This window comes from Corythoichthys intestinalis, chromosome 7, assembly GCF_030265065.1.
Source record: "Corythoichthys intestinalis isolate RoL2023-P3 chromosome 7, ASM3026506v1, whole genome shotgun sequence".
NCBI classification, from domain to species: domain Eukaryota; kingdom Metazoa; phylum Chordata; class Actinopteri; order Syngnathiformes; family Syngnathidae; genus Corythoichthys; species Corythoichthys intestinalis.
In genome coordinates this window covers 36,793,819-36,819,278 of record NC_080401.1, presented here as the reverse complement: position 1 = coordinate 36,819,278, position 25,460 = coordinate 36,793,819, and the positions used below count along the sequence as shown (strand labels likewise).

Genomic DNA, 25,460 nt, shown 5'->3' with positions numbered 1-25,460 from the left:
ATGCAAAGCTACGCCATTGCCCCAAATTAATGCATTTTAAATTCGAAACGTTTTTTTAAATCATGAAAACAATAAAACTAGCCCATCATCCAAATTAGTTCATATGTTCTGCCCCTTAATGTGAAAAAAAAAAAAAAAAAACAATAGGCAAAGTGAAACAATAATCAGCAATATCTTTATTATTTACAATAGACTTAACACTGATAAACAAAACTTCACAGTAATATATGTGAGCTTTAAATTAAAAAAACACAATATATAATTTGTACAATTAAAAACAAGTGTTAACATTTTGACTTTTTTTTTTTTTTTTTTAAATCCATGTGTAGGTTCACATATTCCATTATGGCATGTCTGACTGAGCGTTGGCTTTCATTGCACTTGTACCACTTTGGTATAATGATGAGCTGCAGAGCACTTTGAAAGACATTGTGTTTAAAAAAAGTAAAAAATAAACGCAAAAAAATGAAGGCAAGAGCATGAAAAAAGTGAGGATGAGCATAATGAGGCCACTTTATGGTCAATTCGGCTTTGTGATAGAAAGAAAAACTGGAGCTCAATTTATTAAAAGACCTTGTAACTCCAATTTAATTTCAGGGTGGTTAACAATTTGACTTAAGTCTCTGTTAAGCATCAGAGATGCACTAAATAGGTAAATAGATCAAAAGAGTGAAATAAATGAACAAATGAGACAGCTCGGGATAAGTCTTAAATGTGTAACACTACGTAAATATGGCACATGGATATCTCTAATGAGTCATTTAACCAAGTAATTTGCTCACATAAAAGGCACCAAGAATCACAGAAAAACGACATTTCGCTTGTGTTACTTGAGACTCACAGTACATGTAAATGTGTTATGGACCTGCAGTGTTCTCATATGCAAATCGTATACTTAGATACATACAACATGTGCCAATGATTTACTGTCTGAGGCCTCATCCAGTGTACATTAAGCTGTGCATCCATATAAACATGACCTGCGTGTGCATACATGCACAATTCTCGTAATTTGTGCCAAAAAGCAGAGCAATATGGACAATAAAGGAGGATCAGTTATTAAACGTGAAAAAATAAGCCTGATGGCAACTATAACTTATTGGCTGCCATTGATGGTGATAGATGTACAATCCATTTGAATTGGGAGAGCTGGCAGCGATCATTCATATTTTCACAATTGTTTTTGTTTGAATATTTTCTTAAACTGGTAGTTTTAAGAATCTGCAATAAAAACAAACTCGAGAGTAGTTAAACATTGGATTCACATATCAAGTAAATGTTTACATAAAATCATGAGCACTGAATGTGCCGCCTCTTAAAAGCAATACTTTGCTTATATTACTTGTTTTTGCAGAGTATGTTCATATAACTTGTTTTGACAGTGTCGAAAGTGCATACAGTACGCCAATGAGTGTTGTTATGTTTCTTGTCTATAAATGTTACCGAGGTGTGAATATCCATTACAAATTACCGTAATTTTTGGACTATAAGCCGCCACCCACCAAATTTGACACGAAAATGGCTTTTGTTCATAGATAAGCTGTACTATGGGCTAGTTACACCAAAGTATATTAACCGGTAACAGTTTTTTGATCGCGGCATCATTAGACTGTCATAAGACCAAATGAACCACTATGAAGCTTTGAACCAATTGACTGCAAAGCTTCATTGCTTAAAGAAGTTTCATTTGGCCAACAATCCTCCCATGGAGACAGTCAACCTCTGCTGTCACCTGCTGTCAACACTGTCATCATCCAACATACTTCCTAGCATGCATTGCAGCGCTACAGGCAAATTATCTCACTTCTGAATGGATGTAAAAGATCTGAGCTGGACATAAATTGAGTTAGAGACATATTTGCCGAATGACACATAATGACATCTGCCATAAGCTTTCATTAATGCCCATGATAGTGTCATGTCATAATTATGATGGTATCATGGCAGTCATATAGTGCCACTGTCAAATAAAGTGTCACCAAATACCAGAACTAGCAATTAATGAAAGAACTGGAACATCACTGCTCCCTTGAAAACAGTCAACCTCTGCTGTCACCTGCTGTCAACACTGTCATCAACCAACATGCCTCCTAGCATGCACTGCAGCGCTACAGGCAAATGATCTCACTTCTGAATGGATGTAAAAGATCTGAGCTGGACATACATTTAGTTTGAGACATATTTGCCGAATGACACATAATGACATATGTCATAAGCTTTCGTTAATGCCCATGATAGTGTCATGTCATAATTATGATGGTATCATGGCAGTTTTATAGTGCCACCGTCAAATAAAGTGTCACCAAATACTAGAACTAGCAATAAGTGAAAGAACTAGAACATCACTGCTCCCTTGGAATCAGTCAACCTCTGCTGCCACCTGCTGTCAACACTGTCATCGTCCAACATGCTTCCTAGCATGCATTGCAGTGCTACAGGCAAATTATCTCACTTTTGAATGGATGTAAAAGATCTGAGCTGGACATAAATTTAGTTAGAGACAGATTATCCGGGATGACACAGAATGACATCTGTCATAAGCTTTCAATAATGCCCATGATAGTGTCATGTCATAATTATGATGGTATCATGGCAGCCTTATAGTGCCACTGTCAAATAAAGTGTAACCAAACACCAGAACTAGCAATTAATGAAAGAACTGGAATATCACTGCTCCCTTGAAAACAGTCAACCTCTGTTGCCACCTGCTGTCAACACTGTCATCATCCAACATGCCTCCTAGCATGCATTGCAGCGCAACAGGCACATTATCTCACTTCTGAATGGATGTAAAAGATCTGAGCTGGACATAAATTTAGTTAGAGGCATATTCTCCCGGATGACACATAATGACATCTGTCATGTATCATGGCTGTCTTACAGTGCCACTGTCAAATAAAGTGTTACCAAATACCAGCACTAGCAATCAATGAAACAACTGGAACATCACTGCTCCCTCGGAAACAGTCAACCTCTGCTGCCACCTGCTGTCAACACTGTCATCGTCCAACATGCTTCCTAGCATGCATTGCAGCGCTACAGGCAAATTATCTCACTTTTGAATGGATGTAAAAGATCTGAGCTGGACATAAATTGAGTTAGAGACATATTTGCCGGATGACACATAATGACATCTGTCATAAGCTTTATTTAATGCCCATGATGGTGTCATGTCATAATTATGATTGTGCCATGGCAGTCTTACAGCGCCACTGTCAAATAAAGTGTTACCAAATACCAGAACTAGCAATTAATGAAACAACTGGAACAGTAACTGAAAAATTAATAAGCTCAGAACATGAATTTTGATTGTTATTTATATCTACAGCGCTGCAATGCATGTTGGGCGATAACAGTGTTGGCAGCAGAGGTTGACCGTCTCCCCTAAGGGAGCAGTGATGGCCAATGAAGCTTCTTAAAACAAACATGGTGGTTAATTTGGTCTTATGGCAGTTTTATGACGCTGCTGTCAAATAAAGTGTTACCTATTAACCCAAATAAATCAACAAATAAGCTGCACTGGACTATAAGCCGCAGGATTCAAAATGAGAGGGAAAAAAGTAGCGGTTTACAGTCCGAAAATGACGGTAATACTAATTGTTGTGAGCAATTGAATGGATTCTTGCATTGTATAGTAGCATTAAGCCTGCGGGTGTTTTAAATACAAAAGTTTGTATTTTAGTGCACAATATGTATAATTTCCTCTGTTATGTGCATTTAACTTTACAGAACACTTCACCTGAACTAGTCAGTTTGCGTCTGTACAACATTTGGTCACCCAGCCCTAATTTGATGTCTATCGCCGTCACTGGCTGGCAGCAAATAAGTTATGAGATATTCATACTGATGCACATTTGAAGACTTTACAACTGCAGTATACATTCAGAAAGCAAATGGATAGGCCTCAGTTCAAAACGGATGGGGGAACATACAGTATTTCCAATATGGGACCACTTCTTTGACCACAGATTTCTCTAAATGGGGGAAAAAAAAAAAAAAAAAAAAAACTTCTCCCCCCAAAAAATAGCTCTGTGCTTTTAATAAAAACAAATAATTTAAAAATTCAAGTTCATACATAGACATTCTAGAAATCATTTTTCTTTCAATCAAAATCCTGTACAAATTACTCATGTGCTGAAGACAGACTGCAGATTCGTCGATAAAGAGTGTGATGCGCGCTCAGTGTGTTTGGACTGTGTTTCATACATTGCAGACATGTGAGGCAAGGAGGCCGCAAAGGCATTGGGGATTCCTGCACCATCCGTACCGCGCAAGGACACTTGGAAGGAAAGCTGTCCCAACCGGCCTTTATAGTGCACTACCCTGTGCTCCTCTCAAGGATAAAAGAACATCCAATGATCAATATTGAAATGCTTTGGAGGAGAGGTTAAATTCATTCATGTCACAGGTAGGAAGAAAACACATTCATTTTGTTTTGTTGGTAGGGAAATGTTAAATATTTTACTCTAAAGTACTTGAAGCAGTGTTTTAGAACACAGCAATGTAGTTTGAGTGGTGAAGTTGCTATTTACGGCTCATAATAAAATACTGTTCTACAATAGGGATAGGCAAAACAATTGATTGTTAAAATCCCTGATAAGAGAACATAAGTTTTACGAATTACAAGAGTCTCAACAACCCTAATAGGGGTGTGACAAAATATCGAAATGGTGATACAGTGGTACCTCTACATACGAATTTAATTCGTTCCAGGACCTTGTTTGTAAGTCGCAATGGTCGTATGTCGAGCAGGATTTTCCCATAGGAATACATTATAATTCCATTAATTCGTTCCAAAGCCTAAAAACATACACTAAATTCTTAATAAATACTGCTGGCACTGTTACAAATGGCAATTAAACATAGAAAAACAAATAAGTTATAAATAAATAAGTCAGAATAATATAATAATAAGAAGAATAATTAATAATTATTCCTGTAAATAATGTAACGAATTGGATTCTAATATGGCGGACACTTTTTACTGTCCCTGAACGCACCGCGAAGCTGACGTCATAGTGAGATAGGTCGGTGCGGTAGAGATAATACTTTCGTTTTCTTGAGAGCAGTCAACTGCTTAAGACAATGGGCGTTTTGTGTTGAATAAGTTCTTAAATAAATGATAAAAACGTGACGAAGCTGGCGATTTCCTTGGCAATGTTACCACAATAATAATTGTCACCTTAACTTAAAAATAGTGGCGAACGGTGGTCGGAAGAGGACCATGGAGCTGTATTGTTGAGCCAGTTCAGGGACGCGCACCCCAAGCTCATATTTTTCTATAACTTGCATCTTCATTTCAAAGGTAAGCATTACTTTTTTCCTTGTTTCTCCAACTGTATCAACTTTTTTTGAAAACTGTGTTGATTTCTCACACAAGAAAATCCACCGTGCGTTCGTTTGCAGTGCTGTCATGTCGTCGTATTTCGAGCAACTCGTCGGATGTAGAAACAAATGGCGGCTCAAATTTTACGTCGGATGTCGAAAAGATCGTGTGTCGAAGTGATCGTATGTAGAGGTACCACTGTATATCGTGATACGAAATGGTGAGATATGGCGGAAAACACAGACAAGACTGAAAAAGCAGTTTCTGCTCTTGCACCCCTCTTTAAAATAAACTGCTGTATTTTAAGCCAGAAGAACTGTTGTGCTTGATAGAACAACATGTCTATATGCTGCCATAGCAGATTCATGGTGCTCTAAGCCTCCGAACTATTTTTTATTTGACCGTTTTACCCTGAAACCCCCATTTACAGACGTCGCGGAACCGCTTTTGTTTCAACCTAGCCATAAAAAGAAGGCAAGTAATTATATTTATTATTCAAAATGTCTGACATTATTAGCTTAGAATTATTAATTGATGTTTAAATTTTAGTAAAAAAAAAAAAAAAAGACTTAAAAAAATTATTCACTCGCATATTTTAGTTTTAAAGTTTTTTAAGTTTTAAATGAATTACACCACAATGAAAAATTTGGCGTCTGTAAAAAAGTCATGGATATCTACCTCATAACTATCACTTAATTGTATTTATTTTGTTTTTTTGTTACTGTCGCATTTTCCCCGATATGTTAGATGATAAATAATCGATCCAAACAAAAATTTTTTTGAAAAATAACGTTTAAAATGGTAACTATATGAAAAAGAAAATCTCAACCACTCCTTGTTGTCTGCGATTTCTGCATTGCGACCCTTGTTATATCACCATGTTTCACCCATAAAATAACTTTTAAAAAAATCCGGCTGTGGCCATTCACAGCTGTGTCTTGACACTCGGTGATACATGGAGTTTTTGGATCGAAACAAGGTAAGTATGCGATAATATCTCGTTAAAATCGTGGCGTCTAATTCTGATCTCGCGAGTTCTTGCCTTCAAATAGGGTTTTGCTGTTTAAAAAAAAAAATTTTTTTTCCCAAAATTTTTCTTCCCCCAGAAAATCGAGATTTTAAGCTTTCCAATGATGTATCACACATGCATATATGACAATTTTGAAATTTGGTGCATCAGGTGCATAATTATTAGATCAGGACATCCCTATCGTATTGTAATAAAATTGTTGATACATTTAAACTAAAACTAGGGGTGTAACAATTTGTCAAACGGTTCAGAACAACTACAATCACTCGAAGAAAATGAGTGTTAATTGACCCCAAAGTAAATCAAGAAAATTTGGTCAAATGCCTATCCCTATTGTAAAACACAAAATGTGAACAACTTTCAAATCAAGTAACAGAAAAAGAAAATGAGCCAATCATAATGACGTTTCATATCTGTTGGTTGAAATGGCTTTCAAGAATTGCTCATGGTCCCTCAGTTGCTAAACACTGAGCAAAGAAAGAGTGTCACACATTCATGAAACATCAGAGTTTGACAGGGGGAAAAATGACTGCCTGCTATGGTCAGTCAGTAAGGCTGAGCAAAATCGACAGATGGACAAACAAGCGGCGTGAGCTCGGACTTTAGTGACAATCTGTGCTGGCGACACACGCTTGACATTCATTTCACAATTATGGCCGGTGCCAGGCGAACATTTCACCATTTGGACTTGAACCATGTTTAGCTCGGCGGACACGGTTGTCAGTTTATGTACAGGTCAGACGGAGCCAAAAGAAATAGTCCACACTGGCGTTTTATGAAACAGATGTTTGTAAACATTAAAAAGATTACATTTTGTAGTGATTTCTCTGAGGTACTTTACACATTGTTCTCATGTCCAAACAGTTAGCGGGGAACTAAACGCAATGCCCCCAAAGAATCTGTTATATGTTCTGCCACAAGCCAAAACTTCAATATTTTTGTTTTTCAGTGAATTAAATATCACATTTTTAATAACAAACGCAGAATTTCCTTTATTTTATTTTTTTAAGATGTGTATTAGTGGTTAAAAACAAGCAGTATTTCCAGGAAGTGGCCGCCCTTAGTGTGGGTAGAAATTTGATCAATGTTGGTACTTTTTTAGCCAATCAAATGTGAGTACACCAGCTTGGCCGCCCTTCCTTGAGACATCAGTAATACCTATGCACCTGTGTACAGGTATCAGTTTTTATGTTCGTGGGTATTATCTGATGTCACAAAATGGCTGTGCTCGTAAGTAGTGTCACTTTTTGTCTAAACATTACATTTCTCCATTATCTAAAGATCTAAGAAATTCACGATTTGCATTCTTTAATACGTTGAGCAACAATCTTTCCCATGAAAGTCATTTATACTAGGTATTTATGTGGTGCCGTTTGTAGAGCGGCCCTCCGCTGAAAATACCAGCAATTTTTTTCTCATTTACGTTCAGTGTTTGAAAAATTGTCAATTTTTGACAGTCAATTTTAAGCACATTTACAACAATATTTGTCAACTGAATAGTCAAATTTTAGATATGAAATGCTACACTCATTGGCTGCCATTGACCGATATAGACATCCAATCCATTAGAATTGGGAGGGCAGGCAGTGAATAAATGAATGTTAACATTTAGATGTAGAATTAAGTTGACAAACGTCGTATATGTGCAAGAAAATGACTAAGAAATTCACATGAAAAAGATTGTGAGGTGAGGAAGGGTCTGTTTGCGGGCTGCAAAACAAGGGTAGTTCCTTGAAATCTGAAAGGGAGCGTAGCGTGGTCGATAGCTAACCCTATTCGTAACCCTTAAATTGCATCCACACTAAAGTTCAACCGTTGCGCGACAAAGCCTTGCTCGCGGTATGCCCATCACCAAAAGCAGTTTTACAGTGCCCTCCGTAATTATTGGCACCCATGAAAAACATGTGTTTTTTCGCTTCTAATATATATTTTTTAAATTCAAATTATATGGGACCTTAATGGGAAAAAAGAAAAATAAAACCTTCAATACAACAGCATTCATTCAGTGGGGAAAAAATCCCACATAAAGAAAAAATTATTTGACATCAAATAATGTGTGTCACAATTATTAGCACCCCTGGTGTTAATACTTTGTACAACCTCCTTTTGCCAAAAAATACAAGGTCTGGGGACTGAGATGGTCATGGGAGGAGCTTGATTTTGTGTCTGGTGAACCATTTCTGTGTAGATTTGGTCATATGTTTAGGGTCATTGTCTTGCTGAAAGACCCAGTGACGACCCATCTTCAGCTTTCGGGCAGAGGGCAACAGATTTTGATTTAAAATGTCCTGGTATTTCAAAGCATTCATGATGTCATGCACCGTAACAAGGTTCCCAGGGCTTTTGGAAGCGAAACAGCCCCACAGCATCACTGACCCACCCCCATACTTCACAGTGGGTATGAGGTGCTGTCTACGCGCCAACAAGCAGTTTGGGAGGCATGCACGGAGAAAACCTTTCCTCACTCACAATCATAAACGCAAACGTCTGGAGTTCGCCAAGCGGTATTGGGGCTTCAACTGGGACCGCGTGCTTTGGTCAGATGAGACCAAGATTGAGCTTTTTGGCAACAAACACTCTAAGTGGGTCTGGCGTGCCACGAAAGATGCGCATGCTGAAAAGCACCTCATACCCACTGTGAAGTATGGGGGTGGGTCAGTGATGCTGTGGGGCTGTTTTGCTTCCAAAGGCCCCGGGAACCTTGTTAGGGTGCATGGCATCATGAATGCTTTGAAATACCAGGACATTTTAAATTAAAATCTGTTGCCCTCTGCCCGAAAGCTGAAGATGGGTCGTCACTGGGTCTTTCAGCAAGACAATGACCCTAAATATATGGCCAAATCTACACTGAAATGGTTCACCAGACACAAAACCAAGCTCCTCCCATGGCCATCTCAGTCCCCAGACCTCAACCCCATTGAAAACCTGTGGAGTGAGCTGAAGAGGAGAGTACAGAGGAGAGGACCCAGGTCTCTGGATGATTTAGAGAGATTCTGCAAAGAAGAATGGCTAAAGATCCCTCTTCTTTTCCCATCTTGTGAAACATTATAGGAGAAGATTAGGTGCTGTTTTGTTGGCAAAAGGGGGTTGTACAAAGTATTAACACCAGGGGTGCTAAGAATTGTGACACACATTACTTGATGTCAGATAATTATTTATGTGGGATTTTTTTCCCCCACTGAATAAATGCACTTGTATTGAAGGTTGGATTTTTCTCTTTTTTTCCATTAAGGTCCCATATTATTTAGAAAAAGAAAAAAAAAATATTAGAAGCTAAAAAACACAATTATTTTCAATCCAATAATCATGGGGGGCACTGTATGTTCACACAGACCTAAAGTTGAACTCCTTAAAAACCAGTACACAAAACATAAACAACTTTATTCCCATAATACTATGACTATATTCTCAAAATATTACTACTTTAATCTTGTATTATTACATAAAAGCTACGTGGTAACATTACTTTCCCTCCATAACAATTTTTTCTCGTAATATTACGTAAACATAATGTACGCAATATTACGACTTAAATCTCGTAGTCTTATTTTTTTCTTTCTCTGTTTGACCCTAATACGCCGTCATACTGTTGAACTTTTGTTCACCGGATGTTAAGGCAGGGTTCTGGCTCTGACAGCTAGTTACATGGCAACTGAAGTTAAGTGAATGAGAAAAAGTATTTTATTGGCTGCTTCCTAATCATCGCTGAAATGTCACGGAAAGAAACTAAAACAACATTGACGTGGAATTGGAACCCATCGCTCGACGAGAATAAAACTTGGCCGGTGTGAAAGCAGCTTATACCCAACCACACACACGTCTTTAAGTCACGCCCCACTCTAAAGTCCAACCACACACTTTTGCAAGACACGCCCCCATCCTGACCTCCACCATACCCTGTCTTACAAAATGTTGCCATTTTCAGCATGTTTTGACCTGCTACAGAACACCCAACAGATTCTTTGAGAAAACATTTTGTATTATAGTTACCCTTTAAAGCAGGGGTGGGCAATTCATTCCTCATAGGGCTGCCGCAGGTTTTTGTTCCAACCCATTAGAGTGGAAGCTCAGAATATTTGACATTAGGCTTAATCTTCAAGTTAGCGGGGGTTTAATTAATTGGTGGAGTTGGATTTCAACAAATTTCTTGTAGTTTTCAAGTTATTTGTTAGTATCAGGGCTCCGGAGTGGCTAAGTTAGCGCGAGTCAATAGGGCCAACTTAGTATGCCTATAAAAAAACGGTACAGATCTACAAACAGATCCAACGTAGTCAAATTCAAAACATAATTGTTCCAAAACACCTATGCGGCCGAAACACCAAACTGCTGTAATTAATTTCATTCTGCAGGACTTTTTAGACAACAATAGAGATGAGTGCTTCAGCAACTCATGCTCATGCTGCATTCAAGGAAGGTGGGAAGTCGGATTTATCCCGCTCGGAGGGTACCAGTTGCGACATCAAAGCGTTCCAAACGAATGTAAACAGCAACGATGGCTGAACGCGACAAGTTATTTTTTATTTTGGCCATCAAGACATTTTGACCTCAAGCAAACCTGCCTTCGCGTAAGTGATCAAATAGTGGAGGAGTTCCAATGATATTTTTCCAGCTCGGAGGTCACAAACGGACTTCCCACCTCCCTCGAATGCAGCATCAGTCTGCTGAGTTAACGGACGGCCAGCAAGATGGTGAAATGAGCATTTAGAGGCTATGGAAACCGCCAGAGGAAATGGGCAAAGGAAAGTTTCCACAAATTCCTTATGAAGAACGAGGAAGAATATAAACTGGTTATTTGCTGCTGGCTGTGACATAAAAAAATCAGCAGATAAAAAACACAAAAAACAAACAAAAAAACCAATGTAATAACTCTGCCTTGCCCCTCTGCATAGCTTCTGGCTTACAAATGTTTCTGTTCATACTGCAATGTTTGACATGCAATGGTAAGTTTTAATATTTTGAAAACATAGCCAACACTATTGATTGCATGGGTCATCGATGATTTTCATGTGTGCATATGTTGTTTTTTATTGGCATGCTAAAATGGCCCAATTGACTCGCACTAGCTTAGCCACTCCAGAGCCCTGAAACAAATAAATAACTAACTGCAGAGGTTGCGCTAGACATTTTCGTTGTCTGTCATTTTGACTGACAGGGTCATAAAAATCCGGTCATAGTCTATTTTTACCCGTCACTTAAATTTTTAAAATGATAATGATGACATATTCAATAGTATTTAGCATTCATTTTTAATTAATATTGTAACGCTTGCTTGGCGGCGAAAAATTAGACACGGAAGTCGTGGTATTTTTCTCCCTTTTTACTCTGCTTACCGCCAACAACTCCGCCCCCAAAGAAAAAGAGGCAACGATGTAGACCCCAATCACCAATGTCACACAATGATCTTAATTGTGGTTGTCAGCCCAAAATCTTCTAAATATATATTAAATGCATCTTACCAGATATAAAAAGACTACTACATAGTGGTGATCGTTTGGTGCCCAGATTTCTTGTCGAATTACAGCAGTCCATCTCGCTCTCATCTTCGGGTCTCTCAGAATACGGTAGAACTTCAAGTCTCTCCGTCTATCTTCTCTGTTACAGCAACCAACCGCCACACACGCCTTCACTATTTTGATTATTAATATTAACGAGCAGAAAAACACGCCGTAATAGGAGGCATGTACGTAGCGGTAATGTGTAAACATGACGAGCTGACACACAATATGGCGGCTCCGGTCAGGGGGGCGGAGTTGTGACGTCATGTGATTGGGGTCTATACACAGGCGGCAATCTTGTCCACCAATTGGATGACGCGCTGGCACACCGGGTGCACCAATAAGAACCTCGCGTTGATGTGTCAATCACGGTGCCGCCGCCAGACCCCGGTGACGCTACAATATTCTGACAGAAGAGCCAACGATGTCATGCATAAAGAGAGACAATAGCTAATTAATATGCTAACTCGCCACCCTGTGGTCTGGGGTGTGAATTGCAACCTGTCAAAATGACGGACGGACTTCAGTTTTTTCCGTCACCGTTTTAAAAAAACGGTCAACGACGGAAAATATCCGGTTAACGCGACCCCTGACTAACTGCACGGAATTTGTTGAAATCAACTCCACCGACTACCGTAATTAAACCCTCGCTAACTCGAAGATTAAGCCTGATGTCAAAAATCCTGAACTTCCCCTTTAAGAGAACACATTTAGACCAATCTGATGTTTTACAAGTGCAGGACAGTTGATTGTAGTCAGGCTTCTTGTTTCTGCTAAAATCTCATTGGTTCAACTGTCTGTTTTGGATCAGCTGGAGCAAACACCAGGACCCACTGCGGCCCTTAAGGGCCGGTTTACCCAATCCTACTTTAAAGGAATCTGAAAGTATTTTACGGTGTTGTGATGTTTTAGTGTCGGCTACCTCTGAACTACATCGCTAATCTCTTTAATGCAGCTATGCAGGTTGTCTAGTACACTGTTGGAGCCCACGCACCCGGGGCCACCGCCACCTGAGGTCGAGGCCCTCAGCTCCTGCAGGCTGAGCTCCAGTTTCCCCACGGCCTCACGGAAGGCAAATTTGTTCCTCATTTGGGGGATGCAGTCCACGTAACCCGAGCAGTAGTCCAGGAGCTGGTGGCCGGCGTCCAGGACTTGACTGCTGGACGGGCTTTCTGAGCCGCTGTGGAGAACGCTACTCAGGCAATTGGCACACTCCAGAAGGGCCTCGCGACTGACCCGCTCAGGTGGGACCCTTTCCGAAGGCTGTCTGGTTCGCCGTAGTGCCACTTTAGAGCCGGCGGACGTCGCGGAGTGCGAGGAAGCGGCGGTGCCGGCTGCTCCGTTAGCCATTTTAGCGGGAGTTGCGGAAGAAGCGGGAGGCACTTGTGGCGGTGGCACAGACGGTCTGCTCGTGGTCACTCCTGACAACCGCCCTGGCTTGTGGCCTTTTAATGTATCACCGTTGACTTCGACATGCTCGTCTCCCTCGCCGCCATACGAGTGTTGTGTCCCGCGTAGAGTCGGCGGAGGAGGCGGCGCGCATTTGGGTTTGACGAGCCGCGGCCTATCCCTGTCGGCCTGGTGCTCGGACAGCAGTTTGAAGCGGTTCCCCTGAGAGTCCAGCCCAACGAGATGCACATCACCTGGGCTATTTTTCAATGTAGGGGAAATGAGAACTGGAACTTTGTGGTTGTGAGTTTGTGAAGTTATCGCGCTTGCCGACGTGACGGCTGAAGTCTTAGAGGGGGACGACCAGCTCTGCTGCCTTTCTAGTCCTGGCCCACCGTCCTCTCTGACCAAGTCACCGACTTCTCCGCCGACCCCTGGTGCTCTTCCTCCTGCTGCAGTGCTCCGGGGTAGCAGCTTAGCTTTGGGCCGTTCCCTGATCTGTGCGGTCCCCTCATCCATCCTTCTGAGCAGAGTTTCGGGGGGACGTGCAGCCCCGTTCTCTGGCTGGGACGTGGTTGAAGCGGTCCTCTCCAGAGGGGTTTTAGCACTACGGTTCCTGGGTAAAGTGAGAGCAATACGCTCTAGATCCGGCAACCCGGCTGACATTGAGGAGGTAGAATTGGACCTAGGTAAGGGTTTAGGCCCCCCAACTGTGTTTCCACCATCCCCTGAGCAAACTGCTTTTCCTGTCCTGAGCCCAAGGGTCTTTTTGATAAGCCTGGGGGTAAAAAATCCGGCGAGTCCTCCCCAGCTGCTGCCGCTAGTTACTTGGGAAACGAGTCCCCCGGCAGAGGGCTTCTGTCCAAATGCGGCGCCGCAACAACGTGACTGTGTCTGTGCGGGCTCGCCTTGGGAATGAGAAGGGGACGCAGAAAAGCCCCCTAAACTGTCAGATTGTGGAAGTGGAGGTGGGGGACTGAAGTCAGCAGTGGGCTCATATTTCTTGTGCGGTTGCGTCTCCATCTCTCGAAAGGAACTGCTTCTTTTGGGGGGCGTCGGGAGGTTCTGTTGATGCTGGGAAGATGGTGAGGATGAAGATGAAGACGACGACGATGATTTTTTCTTGATGAAGGAGCTGAAGAAGCTTGTCTTCCGGTCTCGTGTGAATGTCCCCGTGTCTAGCGCGTCCTCTAAAAGGCTGCCAGGAGATTTATCACGGGGTTGCTGTTTTCTGGGCAGCGCTGGGGAACCTCCGGTGCGTCCGTCACCTCCTAATAAAGAACACCAGCCTAAAAAGAAAAAATGGGGAGCTTATTGAGAAAGGAGTAAAAGACTTCTGAACAAGTTAGATGTTTGACACCTAAGTTTCATCCATCCATTTTCTATAGCACGTGTCCTCATTAGATAAGATGGAGACATAAGCATTAATTACCACCGCCAGTAGGTGGAAGCTATGGGACGCAAAGGTTATTCGGTCCCTTATGTCTACTTGTCTGTATGTTTGTGTTCAAGATAACCCCTATATTCAGTCTTGAGTTATTATCAAACTTGCAGGGTATGTTTGAAATTTGAAACAGAAGGGTAATGAGGTCAGAAAAGCGTTGAATTTGATTGCTTAGGACATGGTCTGCTCCTTCAGAATGTTCGAGTTAAAACTATCTACATGACCCAGAATGCGATATCCACATTTGTGAATGCCAAATCTTATGAGGTTAAGCAGTGTGTTCAAACGACGAGATCCGTAATCCAAATTTTGAGTGCCAATGACGACTTTCTTATCAATTACCATTTTTATGGGGATGGGTTGGTGAAAGTCTTGGACAAGTTTTGAGAAAAGCACTGCTCAGATGTCTGTGACGTCAGTAAAGCGAAATACATTTGTGCCAAAGTCACTGTTGCGCAGAAAAAGATATATTCACGAAGTGTTTTTTTCTGTTCAAAATAGACTATTTTGCACAAAACAACTGCAACTGCCGGTTAATAAAGATTAGAAAAAGAAGGCAATTTTTGTGATGTCTAGTATTTCCTTTGCTCGTCTCGGTGTTTATGTAATCATAAAACACGATATTTTGTGGCCTTTGACATATCAGTTGCTCTAAACCAAGGGTCTCAAACTTTCAAGCCCAGGGGCCAATTGTGGCTCATGGAAGTTTTTTGGCACCCTATATGACGTCAAGATTGTTTGAGCGGGCCTGGGATTATGTACATGTATAGTGTATGTATATTATATATAAATTAGGCCTGTCAAAGGATTAAAATTTTTTAATCGAGTTAATCACAGCTTAAAATTAATCAATTAATCGCAATTCAAATCATCTCTAAAATATGCCACATTTTTCTGTATTGTTGGAATGGAAAGAAGACACAAGACGGACATAAACATTCAACATACTGTACATAAGTACTGTGTTTATTATAACAATAAATCCACAAGATGGCGATTAACATTCTGTTAAAGGGATCCATGGATAGAAAGACTTATAGTTCTTAAAAGATAAATTTGAGTACAAGTTATAGTAATTTTATATTAAAACACCTCTTAATATTTTCGTTTTCAGCCACGTCGATTTTTTTGAGCAATAGGAATATTATTTTTGTTGTGCTTTCACTAAATGATACTGTAGCGACTTAACTGTTCTGCCCAAATGCATGATGGGAAGTTGGGCAACCATGACTATCAGTGGTGGCTGCAAATGGTATACAGTATGTTCTGCGTTGTCTTCAATTAGGCGTGTTAACGTCTCTTGCTCTGCCCAAATGCATGATGGGAAGTGGGGCAACTACGACTTGGTAGTGGCTGCCAAAGCTTAAGCCAATAAAAGGCGCGGTCCAATGAACGCCTGTGCCCACTCGCATTTCTCTGCCTTTTCGCTTTGAGGAAACGCATGAATGGGTCATTCCGTGCATGCGTTAATTTTGTCAAATAGTTTAACGTGAATAATGTAAAAATTACCGCCCGTTAACACAATAAATTTGACAGCCCTAATTTTATATATATATATATATATTATATATATATATATATATATATATATTTATATTAAGGCTGTCAAAATTATCGCGTTAACGCGCGGTAATTAATTTTTTTTATTTAATCACGTTAAAATATTTCACGCAATGAACGCAGATGTCCCGCTCAGACAGTATTCTGCCTTTTGGTAAGTTTTACAGCAAGGTTTTTTGTGCTGTCTAACAGCGAACTCTTGTGGTCACTTTGCGACATGGTTTATTGCTTTCTTGCCAGTTCAATATGGCTGCACGACGTCTCGGGCTGACGCCTACGTTGTAATGTTGTGCTTTTATGATCCTTGGACAAGATTTGTCCGTAAGTATGGTTGTTGTAAAGAATGTGCATATTATGTTATAAGCGAAATGTTATATTTTTTGTATGAGACGCTTTTTGTTTATGTTTAGTGAACCTGTATAGCGTGCTAAGCTAACGTTGTTGCTAATGCAATGCTTGTGTACTTTTTTTTGTAGTTTCACTACGGTCTAAAGAGGACAGTGGTTTGAGGCCATTTTATTAATAAATCAGATGAAAAAGGAAGAAGTCTCATTATTAAGGCGTCGTTCACTAGCTGTCTAGCTTTGGAAAAAGTAGACGCTTCGGAGTGAGGACAGCATAGACAGATTTAAATGACAGTAGAGTGAAATGCCCACTACAGTCCTTATGTACCGTATGTTGAATGTATATATCCATCTTGTGTCTTATCTTTCCATTCCAACAAATTATTTTACAGAATGTATATATAATTTACAGAAAAATATGGCGTATTTTATAGATGGTTTGAATTGCGATTAATTACGATTAATTTTTAAGCTGTAATTAACTCGATTAAAAATTTTAATCGTTTGACAGCCCTAATATTTATGTGTATATATATATATATATATATATATTTTTTTTTTTAATCACTTACAGAAAGAGCTAGCGCAGCTCAGGCTAATGACAGTTTTGATGTTGTTTCAGATGTTTGTTAAAAAGTTAGCCTAACTGATTTTAGAGAGTTATTTGGTTGAAACATAATGCCAAAGTGACAGCAGGTGGAAGGAAAATAGTGTTTATCCCGTAACCCAGTCATGTCTTTCTCACATAGCAAATTTCAGAAAATGTGGGAGACGGAACAATTTTTTAATTGAGTACAGGGGCATCCCAACCCCGATGTGTGAATATGTAAAATAGATGAACGGGTTAACTATCTTGTTCATTTTATGAAGGAAGCGTTCATTTTCTCAACTGTTCATGAAATGGAGAAAATTACGTTTCTTTTTATTTTTTTAATATTTATTTTAATTTTTTAAAAACATTTTTTGTGAAATACTTGATGTGGCCTACACTCAAACAGACTATTGCCAGTGGCCCTCAGATAAATTGAGTTTGAGACCCCTACTCTAAACGCTCAACTCTAAAGGTTTGTCTTTTCTAAAAATGCCTGATACAGTACTGAAAAAATTAACACCACCTTAATTGTACAAAAAAAATGTTAAATAAATGTACCCGGTTTTGGAAACCGTTATGGACATTACACCTTACTCATTGCCTGCCATTGACAACGATAGTCGTCCAAAATATTTAAACTGGGAGGACTAGCTGTGAATGCTCCTGTTCATGCATCGATCATTTGCTGCCGTACCTCCAAGTCAAAATGGATTGTACGTCTAGCGCTGTCAATGAGTCAAGCACGGTTTTGAGCCAAAAGAATGAGATTGTGGGGAGGAAAATTTAATCCGCTCATGAGATGCTTACTAGCGTACTAGATTTGGACTGAAGTAAACATGCAAAATGGGTGATTAATAAGATAATCAAGAAACATGCTATCAAAACCATACAAGGCTTTACATTAAAAGCACAACAGTACCAGTAAAAAGTTGGAAAAACCTTGGAAAAACCTTCTCAATCTATTCGTGTCCAAAATATCCACATATTTTTCATTGGACATCAGGATCAAATGTGTTTTGGAGCATAAAATGTTAGGACGCTTGATTTGTGGCTTCATGCCCACAGGAATATATTGTATTCAAAAGCAGCATGGTTTTACTTTATTGCTTTAGCATGAATAATGTTTTGAAGAATGGGGTCAATTTATTAGTTGGGGACAAGGACAGAACAACAGCAAGCAGATTTGTTTGTGAAACTGTGACACAAACATACACGACAATCATTTTATTTTCAACATGCAGGAGAGGAAAACTACTGAAGAAAGAACAACAGAATCTAGTGGGGAGACTTTTCAAATTAAAGGTAGAATCTGGTATTGGTTCATGAAAAATATAGATTTTTATAGAGGGCAGATTTTCATATGAAAACTTACTATCACAGGAGGGATTATGAATGTTTCCCGTTCGCATGTTTTGTTTGGGCTATGCAGTGATGTAGTGGTTCTTACGTGTGCCTCACAGACAAAATGTTATGTGTTTGAATATTAGCTCAGGCCACCCAATTAGGATTTTACATATGAAATTGATGGATATGTTTGTTGGTAATGCATTTGCAAGAGTTAGGGTTTGCAAATGGCTGGCTGTGAATGCTCAGACTTCAGTGCCATTGACAGTACTTGACATCCAATCAAAGAATTTCAGCCAGTGAGGTAAATCAGTGCCACAAAAAGGGTTAAATCTAAATGTAAGAAATAAATAGGGTATTTACTTATTTTATTTGAAATATATGAACTTAAGGCCGATGTGACGACACTAAAAAGCTTGAAAATGAGCAGGTAGTTGAACAGATAGTCAGTCGATGAGAAAAATGACCGCCATTCCCCTCAAATGACGGACTTGGCGACGTTGCAGTTGACTCCTGTTATCAAGTTGGCCTGGGTCACCTGTGGTCTCATAATATGATGCACTGGAATGCTCGGCGACGAGGTAAGCGGGTCTCTTAGCTGTACCTGAGGGACCGTGCGTGCTGAGGTCAGGCCGGCCGTCGAGCCCACCCTCGATGTTTTCCTTATTCTCTGTGTGCTTGTGCATTGAGCGCGATTTGGAGGGCAACAGCGGGGTGTCGAAAGAGTGCAAGGGACCTCCATGACCGGAGGAGGCCGTCTTACAGAGCTCTTCTGCCACCTCTGCAAAAAATGAACAAGAAAATTGTTAAATACAAACTATAATAATAATGATGATGCATTGGATTTATGTAGCCTCTTGCCGGACACTCAAAGAGAGTTCACATTGAATTACTAGTTCACGAGCGAGTGAGTGAGGCAAATTTGCACCATAAGCCCTTTTGACCACAACCATCCACTCTTATCGGACTACTTTCACACAGGCAAGTGTCTTGCCCAAGAACACAACGATAAAGTGCACAAGTAGGAGCTGAATTTGAACCGCTGATCCTTCAATCTATTCATATTGGCTCAACTACCGGTGCAACTGTTACAACAAATACTAGAGATTTGGTGTTGTTGATTTCCTGCCCTGAATAAGAATGTATGGGTCGAATGTACAGTGGGGCAAATAAGTATTTAGTCAACCACTAATTGTGCAAGTTCTCCCACTTGAAAATATTAGAGAGGCTTGTAATTGTCAACATGGGTAAACCTCAACCATGAGAGACAGAATGTGGGGGAAAAAAACCCAGAAAATCATATTGTTTGATTTTTAAATAATTTATTAGCAAATCATGGTGGAAAATAAGTATTTGGTTAATACCAAAAGTTCATCTCAATACTTTGTTATGTACCCTTTGTTGGCAATAACAGAGGCCAAACGTTTTCTGTAACTCTTCACAAGCTTTTCACACACTGTTGCTGGTATTTTGGCCCATTCCTCCATGCAGATCTCCTCTAGAGCAATGATGTTTTGGGGCTGTCATTGGGCAATACGGACTTTCAACTCCCTCCACAGATTTTCTATGGGGTTGAGATCTGGAGACTGGCTAGGCCACTCCAGGACCTTGGAATGCTTCTTACGAAGCCACTCCTTTGTTGCCCTGGCTGTGTGTTTGGGATCGTTGTCATGCTGAAAGACCCAGCCACGTCTCATCTTCAATGCCCTTGCTGATGGAAGGAGATTTTTACTCAAAATCTCTCGATACAAGGCCCCATTCATTTTTTCCTTTACACAGACCAGTCATCCTGGTCCCTTTGCAGAAAAACAGCCCCAAAGCATGATGTTTCCGCCCCCATGCTTCACAGTGGGTATGGTGTTCTTTGGATGCAATTAAGTATTCTTTCTCCTCCAAACACGAAAATCTGTGTTTCTACCAAACAGTTCTATTTTGGTTTCATCTGACCATAACACATTCTCCCAGTCCTCTTCTGGATCATCCAAATGCTCTCTAGCGAACCGCAGACGGGCCTGGATGTGCACTGGCTTCAGTAGAGGGACACGTCTGGCAGTGCAGGATTTGAGTCCCTGGCGGCGCATTGTGTTACTGATAGTAGCCTTTGTTACTGTGGTCCCAGCTCTCTGTAGGTCATTCACTAGGTCCCCCCGTGTGGTTCTGGGGTTTTTGCTCACCGTTCTTGTTATCATTTTGACGCCACGGGGTGAGATCTTGAATGGAGCCCCAGATCGAGGGAGATTATCAGTTGTCTTGTATGTCTTCTAATAATTGCTCCCACAGTTGATTTCTTGACACCAAGCGAAGAGTGAAGGGTTACAGAAAACGTTTGGCCTCCGTTATTGCCAACAAAGGGTACGTCACAAAGTATTGAGATGAACTTTTGGTATTGACCAAATATTATTTTCAATCATGATTTGCAAATAAATTCTTTAAAAATCAAACAATGTGATTTTCTGTTTTCTTTCCACATTCTGTCTCTCATGGTTGAGGTTTACCCATGTTGACAATTACAGGCCTCTCCAATATTTTCAAATGGGAGAACTTGCACAATTGGTGGATGACTAAATACTTATTTGCCCCACTAACTAGACGTGGGAATCTTGGGTCACCTAATGTTTTGATTATAAATCGATTATCGATGCACATATCCCAACATCCCTCACCCCGCTTTTAATGTTTCGTACATTAGTTCCAAAATTTTTCAAAAATCCTCTCAGGCTAAACCAAACTACCATTTCAGTATCAAGTTAACAGTTCAAAACAGTAAATAAATACTCAAGTCCCCATTCTCTATCAGCAGCTTTAAACTACATTCAATTAATGTTGGGAATCAACCGTTAAAGTTGTTAAAATTGCTCCCGTTATTCCATAATTTCCCCTTCTGTCTACTTTCAACATGTGAAAGTTTTAAAACTGTCTCATCATTTAAAGATTGATTCAAGTCAAGATTTAGGCGATTTAGGAGTATTTTAGATAAAAAGTTAATAAGATTTGCTACAACAGAGCCTTCCAGAGAAGTCTACTGCTTTAAGATGACGGCTGTTTACTAACGCCGGCAAGTCTGTCTTCCATATATATGTGATATCTACCGTAGCATTATCTGGCCGTATGTTTGTAGCAACTAGCAACTGTGCGTTGTCTGTAGCGGCTGTTGCCTGCAGTCAGGTGTTATTGTTTTTTTTTTTTTTTTTTTTTTTAAATCTAGTGGCATCAGTTGAACATGATATTTACTCTCGGTCCGTTTCTCATTGCGTCCCGAAGATCGCAGTGACTGTGTTTTAGTTCTGCTTTACTTGGTATATCGTTGTTTTTTTTTTTAATTTAGTGGCATCAGTTGAACATGATATTTACTCTCGGTCCGTTCCTCATTGCGTCCCGAAGATCGCAGTGACTGTGTTTTAGTTCTGCTTTACCTGGTATAATTAAATAATCGAAATTTGGATGTTTGTGAATTGTTCTCTAATCTTCCAAAGGCCAAATTGCAAATAATCCAAGACTCGGAAATTTCGCATGCCTCTAGATGTAACCTTTTTTATTTTATTTTTTTTTCTCGGCGGGTTGTCCCTGTCATCTTGTATGAGACATCAGCAGAGTTAGGACCAAAAGCAGAGGTGTCAAGGCCTGCGGGTCACATCTGGCCTGCAGTCTGTAGCCCATAAAATGTGCCAAAATTTTTTCACAACTTGTGTTACAACTACAAGCTAACCATAAATATGATAATAGCCAATTCATGGGCAATTATTAGTTTCCACACAGAAAATACTCGGGAAAAAGAAGTAACTGCCTCGCACTGTAGCATATGTATTGTTCTTAATTTTGAAAAATGTAAATTTTTCATATTTCATTTTAACTCCATTGGTGCAAATGACGTCAAGAGCCATCAACTGTAATCACAATGTTGAGCACCACTGACAACTTATCTTGTCAATTGCCGTTAGATATAAAATTAGTAATAGTATGTGTTTTTGTCTGAGGGCAACGAGCTAAAAATAACCATTCAGGAGTGTTGTTTTCATTACTTTCAAGGGAAAATTGGGGGAAAAAATTAGGTACGCGAACACTTTCAACTGTATTGCCACAGCTTTCTATAATCTCACAAAATGTCATATTTCTTTAATGCCTTGCTACCTTCTGAGATACTGGAGTCATGGAACATAGTTTCAAACGCTTGGTGGATCTCTGCAAACGATGGCCGGTCTAATGGACTCCATTGCCAACCTAGAAGAAATAAAATTCACAAAAGTCTGTTAAATTCATGTTTAAAAGTAGCGATTATGCGAACTTTAATATAATTTGAAGGACGTTTCATAGACAAATTAACTTACATGCCCTCATGAGTTCATAAACCTTTGGCGGACATCCCTCAGGCTGTTCCATGCGATAACCCTTTTCTAGAAGGTCATAGACTTGAGACAGATCAATGCCTGGGTATGGAGACATGCCGTAGGTTGCGATTTCCCACAGCAGGACCCCAAATGCTGTAGGACGAACAAAGTAGGTCATCAGCCTCGTTAATGGGTGTAATGTGACCACAGAAATAAATAAATTTTCGAGTTACTTACCCCATACATCCGACTTGATGGAGAAGGTGTTGTATGCGAGGCTTTCTGGTGCGGTCCATTTGATGGGGAACTTGGCCCCGGCATGTGCAGTGTAGGTGTCACCAGTCATCAACCTGCTCAGACCAAAGTCTGCCACCTTAACTACGTGATTCTCCCCGACCAAGCAGTTTCTTGCCGCAAGATCCCTGATGAAAAAAAAGTTACTTTAGAATACTTCACAAGAACACACAAAACAGCATGTGGACTAATGCTTCAACGATTAATCGTTGAACTCGAGTAATTGTATTAGAAAAAAGCTTCGACTCAATTTTTGCTGCTCTGAGTATTTGTTTAGAGTGGTGTTGTAATGGTTTGTTTTGAAAATGTTTGCATTTAGATTTATTGATCTGGATGGATACATTGCCTTCTAGTGGCAGCAGTGAATATGACATAACATTTACCATGGCTAAATCCAGCTGCTCCCAGTTAAGATCAACATAAGGGACGTTTTTTTTGTTTTTTTATGCATTCGGAATTTAGTTTTTAGGTGTATTTAGCCGTTTTTTGTGGGAATATATATGTGTCTGAATGATTAAGAACAATGTGAAAAAAAACAAAAAACAAAAAAAAAGACGTTAGCGTTTTATAGCATTTAAGATAGCGGACTTTTGCTGTGCATGTTAGCCAATTGTTCTTTCGTTGTACTTCGATCCTCTTTTTTTTAATACTGTTAGAGGCAAAGATGAGGTATTTATATTTATTTTTAAATGAAAGTGTAATTCCACATACTGTAGTTTAAAGAGACACTCAGGAATTTTATTTTGTACTCTCATTTAATGCTCTTTTGAAAGTGCAATCTTAGCAAGACTTTGTTTTACAAAATCCTAAAATTGATTCAGCAACGCATTAAATGATCATAATATGATGACTCGATTATTCTAACTATCTAGTTGATAGATTAATCGACTACTAAAATAATTGATAGCTGCAGCCCTGATTTGGACTTTTCATTTACCTGTGGATAAAGTTCTTTTTCTCCAAGTATTCCATTGCTGAGGAGATCTGCGTGGCCATGTAGAGCAGAACCACAGCGTTCACTTCCTCTTTGTCGCAGTCCCTCAAGTAGTCCAGAAGGTTGCCGTGGGGCATGTATTCTGTCACGATGTAAAATGGAGGCTCCAGTGTACACACGCCTGGAGGAGAACTGGCTTTGTTAGTATTTGCAAACAGTGAATGACCATGTTTCAGTGACACTGCTGGCGATAGACGTTCAACCCATTTGAACTAGGAGGGTTGGCATCGATCATTCGCTGCCAACCTCAGCCAGTTCAAATGAATTAGATGTACATCACCGTCAATGGCAGCCAATGAGTTAAAACAGTAAGACTAGCTACTGACCAAGAAGTTGAACCAGGTTCGGATGTTTAACCTCCTTCATGACTGCAGCCTCTTTCAAAAATTCCTCAACTTCCATGGTGTCCTCCTTTTTCAAGAGATAAAAGACAAAGTTTAGCTTGTTCTTCAGCGGGAGCACAGTTAAAATAACTGGGACCTAATGTGTAAAATGCAAAGCTAACAGGACAGTCTGCGAGAAAACCGAGTAAAAGGCTGTGTAGATGCTACGAAATTTGGGGAAAAAGCTGGCAAGTGTCCATTGTTGAGCTGGAGTGCCATTAAGCTGTTGCTTGTTAAGCTAAAGGAATCTTATGCTAGAATTAGCACTGCACTGAGCAGCACTGATAGTCATAAAAGGTGGTTTCAACGCCAAATAGGGTAACTACCGTATTCAGTTTAAAACAAAATATTATTATTATTTTTTAAAGAGTATAGCTACTTATTGAAGTACATTTATTGTCCCCCCCCCCCCCCCCCCCCAAAATTGTGATTTACATACTATTTTTTTGCCATCATGAGGGATTTTTTTGGACTAAACTCAAGGGCGTAGGTTTGCGTAGGGACGGTTGGGACAAAACACTACCAACTTTTCAGGACGCTCAAATTGTCCCCACCAACCTTTAAGCAACCTTATTTGCGTTATGTAATGACTTTAGTTATATAGGTCATTTATATTGTCTTCCCATATGTATTAATTGTTGTAATTAACCCCGCCATTATTAAGTGAATTATTTTCATTATATTTAGATTTACATATACATCTTTTCACTTGCTGAATGTGCCGGTCCATTTTTTCCTCCTAAACGCACATTTGATTGGCTAATGACTTCACCTTCACACACACGCACATTAGATATGAGAGACATGAGAAGTTTTTTTTCAGCCAGCAGCAGCCATTGTTAGAAATGTAACACACCATTAATTTTGCTACTGTAGGTCCGACCTGCATCAGTGTTAGTACAACATTAAACTGTGCGAACTTGCTAACCTGCAAAACTCA

At 39.9% G+C, this 25,460-nt stretch overlaps 1 protein-coding gene across 5 annotated transcripts in view; it reads right to left on the bottom strand.

Annotated features, from left to right (window-relative positions):
• Positions 1 to 10,604: 10,604 nt before the first annotated feature.
• The window catches only part of abl2 (c-abl oncogene 2, non-receptor tyrosine kinase), a 69,318-nt gene continuing 54,462 nt past the window's right edge, over positions 10,605 to 25,460 (bottom strand). For all 5 annotated transcript variants that reach the window (XM_057840510.1, XM_057840511.1, XM_057840513.1 and 2 more), the window contains exons 5-11: positions 24,464 to 24,548; positions 24,081 to 24,258; positions 23,087 to 23,271; positions 22,850 to 23,002; positions 22,653 to 22,742; positions 19,129 to 19,305; positions 10,605 to 14,529 (exon numbers count right to left, since the gene is read on the bottom strand). In XM_057840510.1, coding sequence (XP_057696493.1) covers positions 12,770 to 14,529; positions 19,129 to 19,305; positions 22,653 to 22,742; positions 22,850 to 23,002; positions 23,087 to 23,271; positions 24,081 to 24,258; positions 24,464 to 24,548 — 2,628 coding nt within the window. In that variant the 3' untranslated portion in view covers positions 10,605 to 12,769. The remainder of the gene's footprint in view (positions 14,530 to 19,128; positions 19,306 to 22,652; positions 22,743 to 22,849; positions 23,003 to 23,086; positions 23,272 to 24,080; positions 24,259 to 24,463; positions 24,549 to 25,460) is intronic.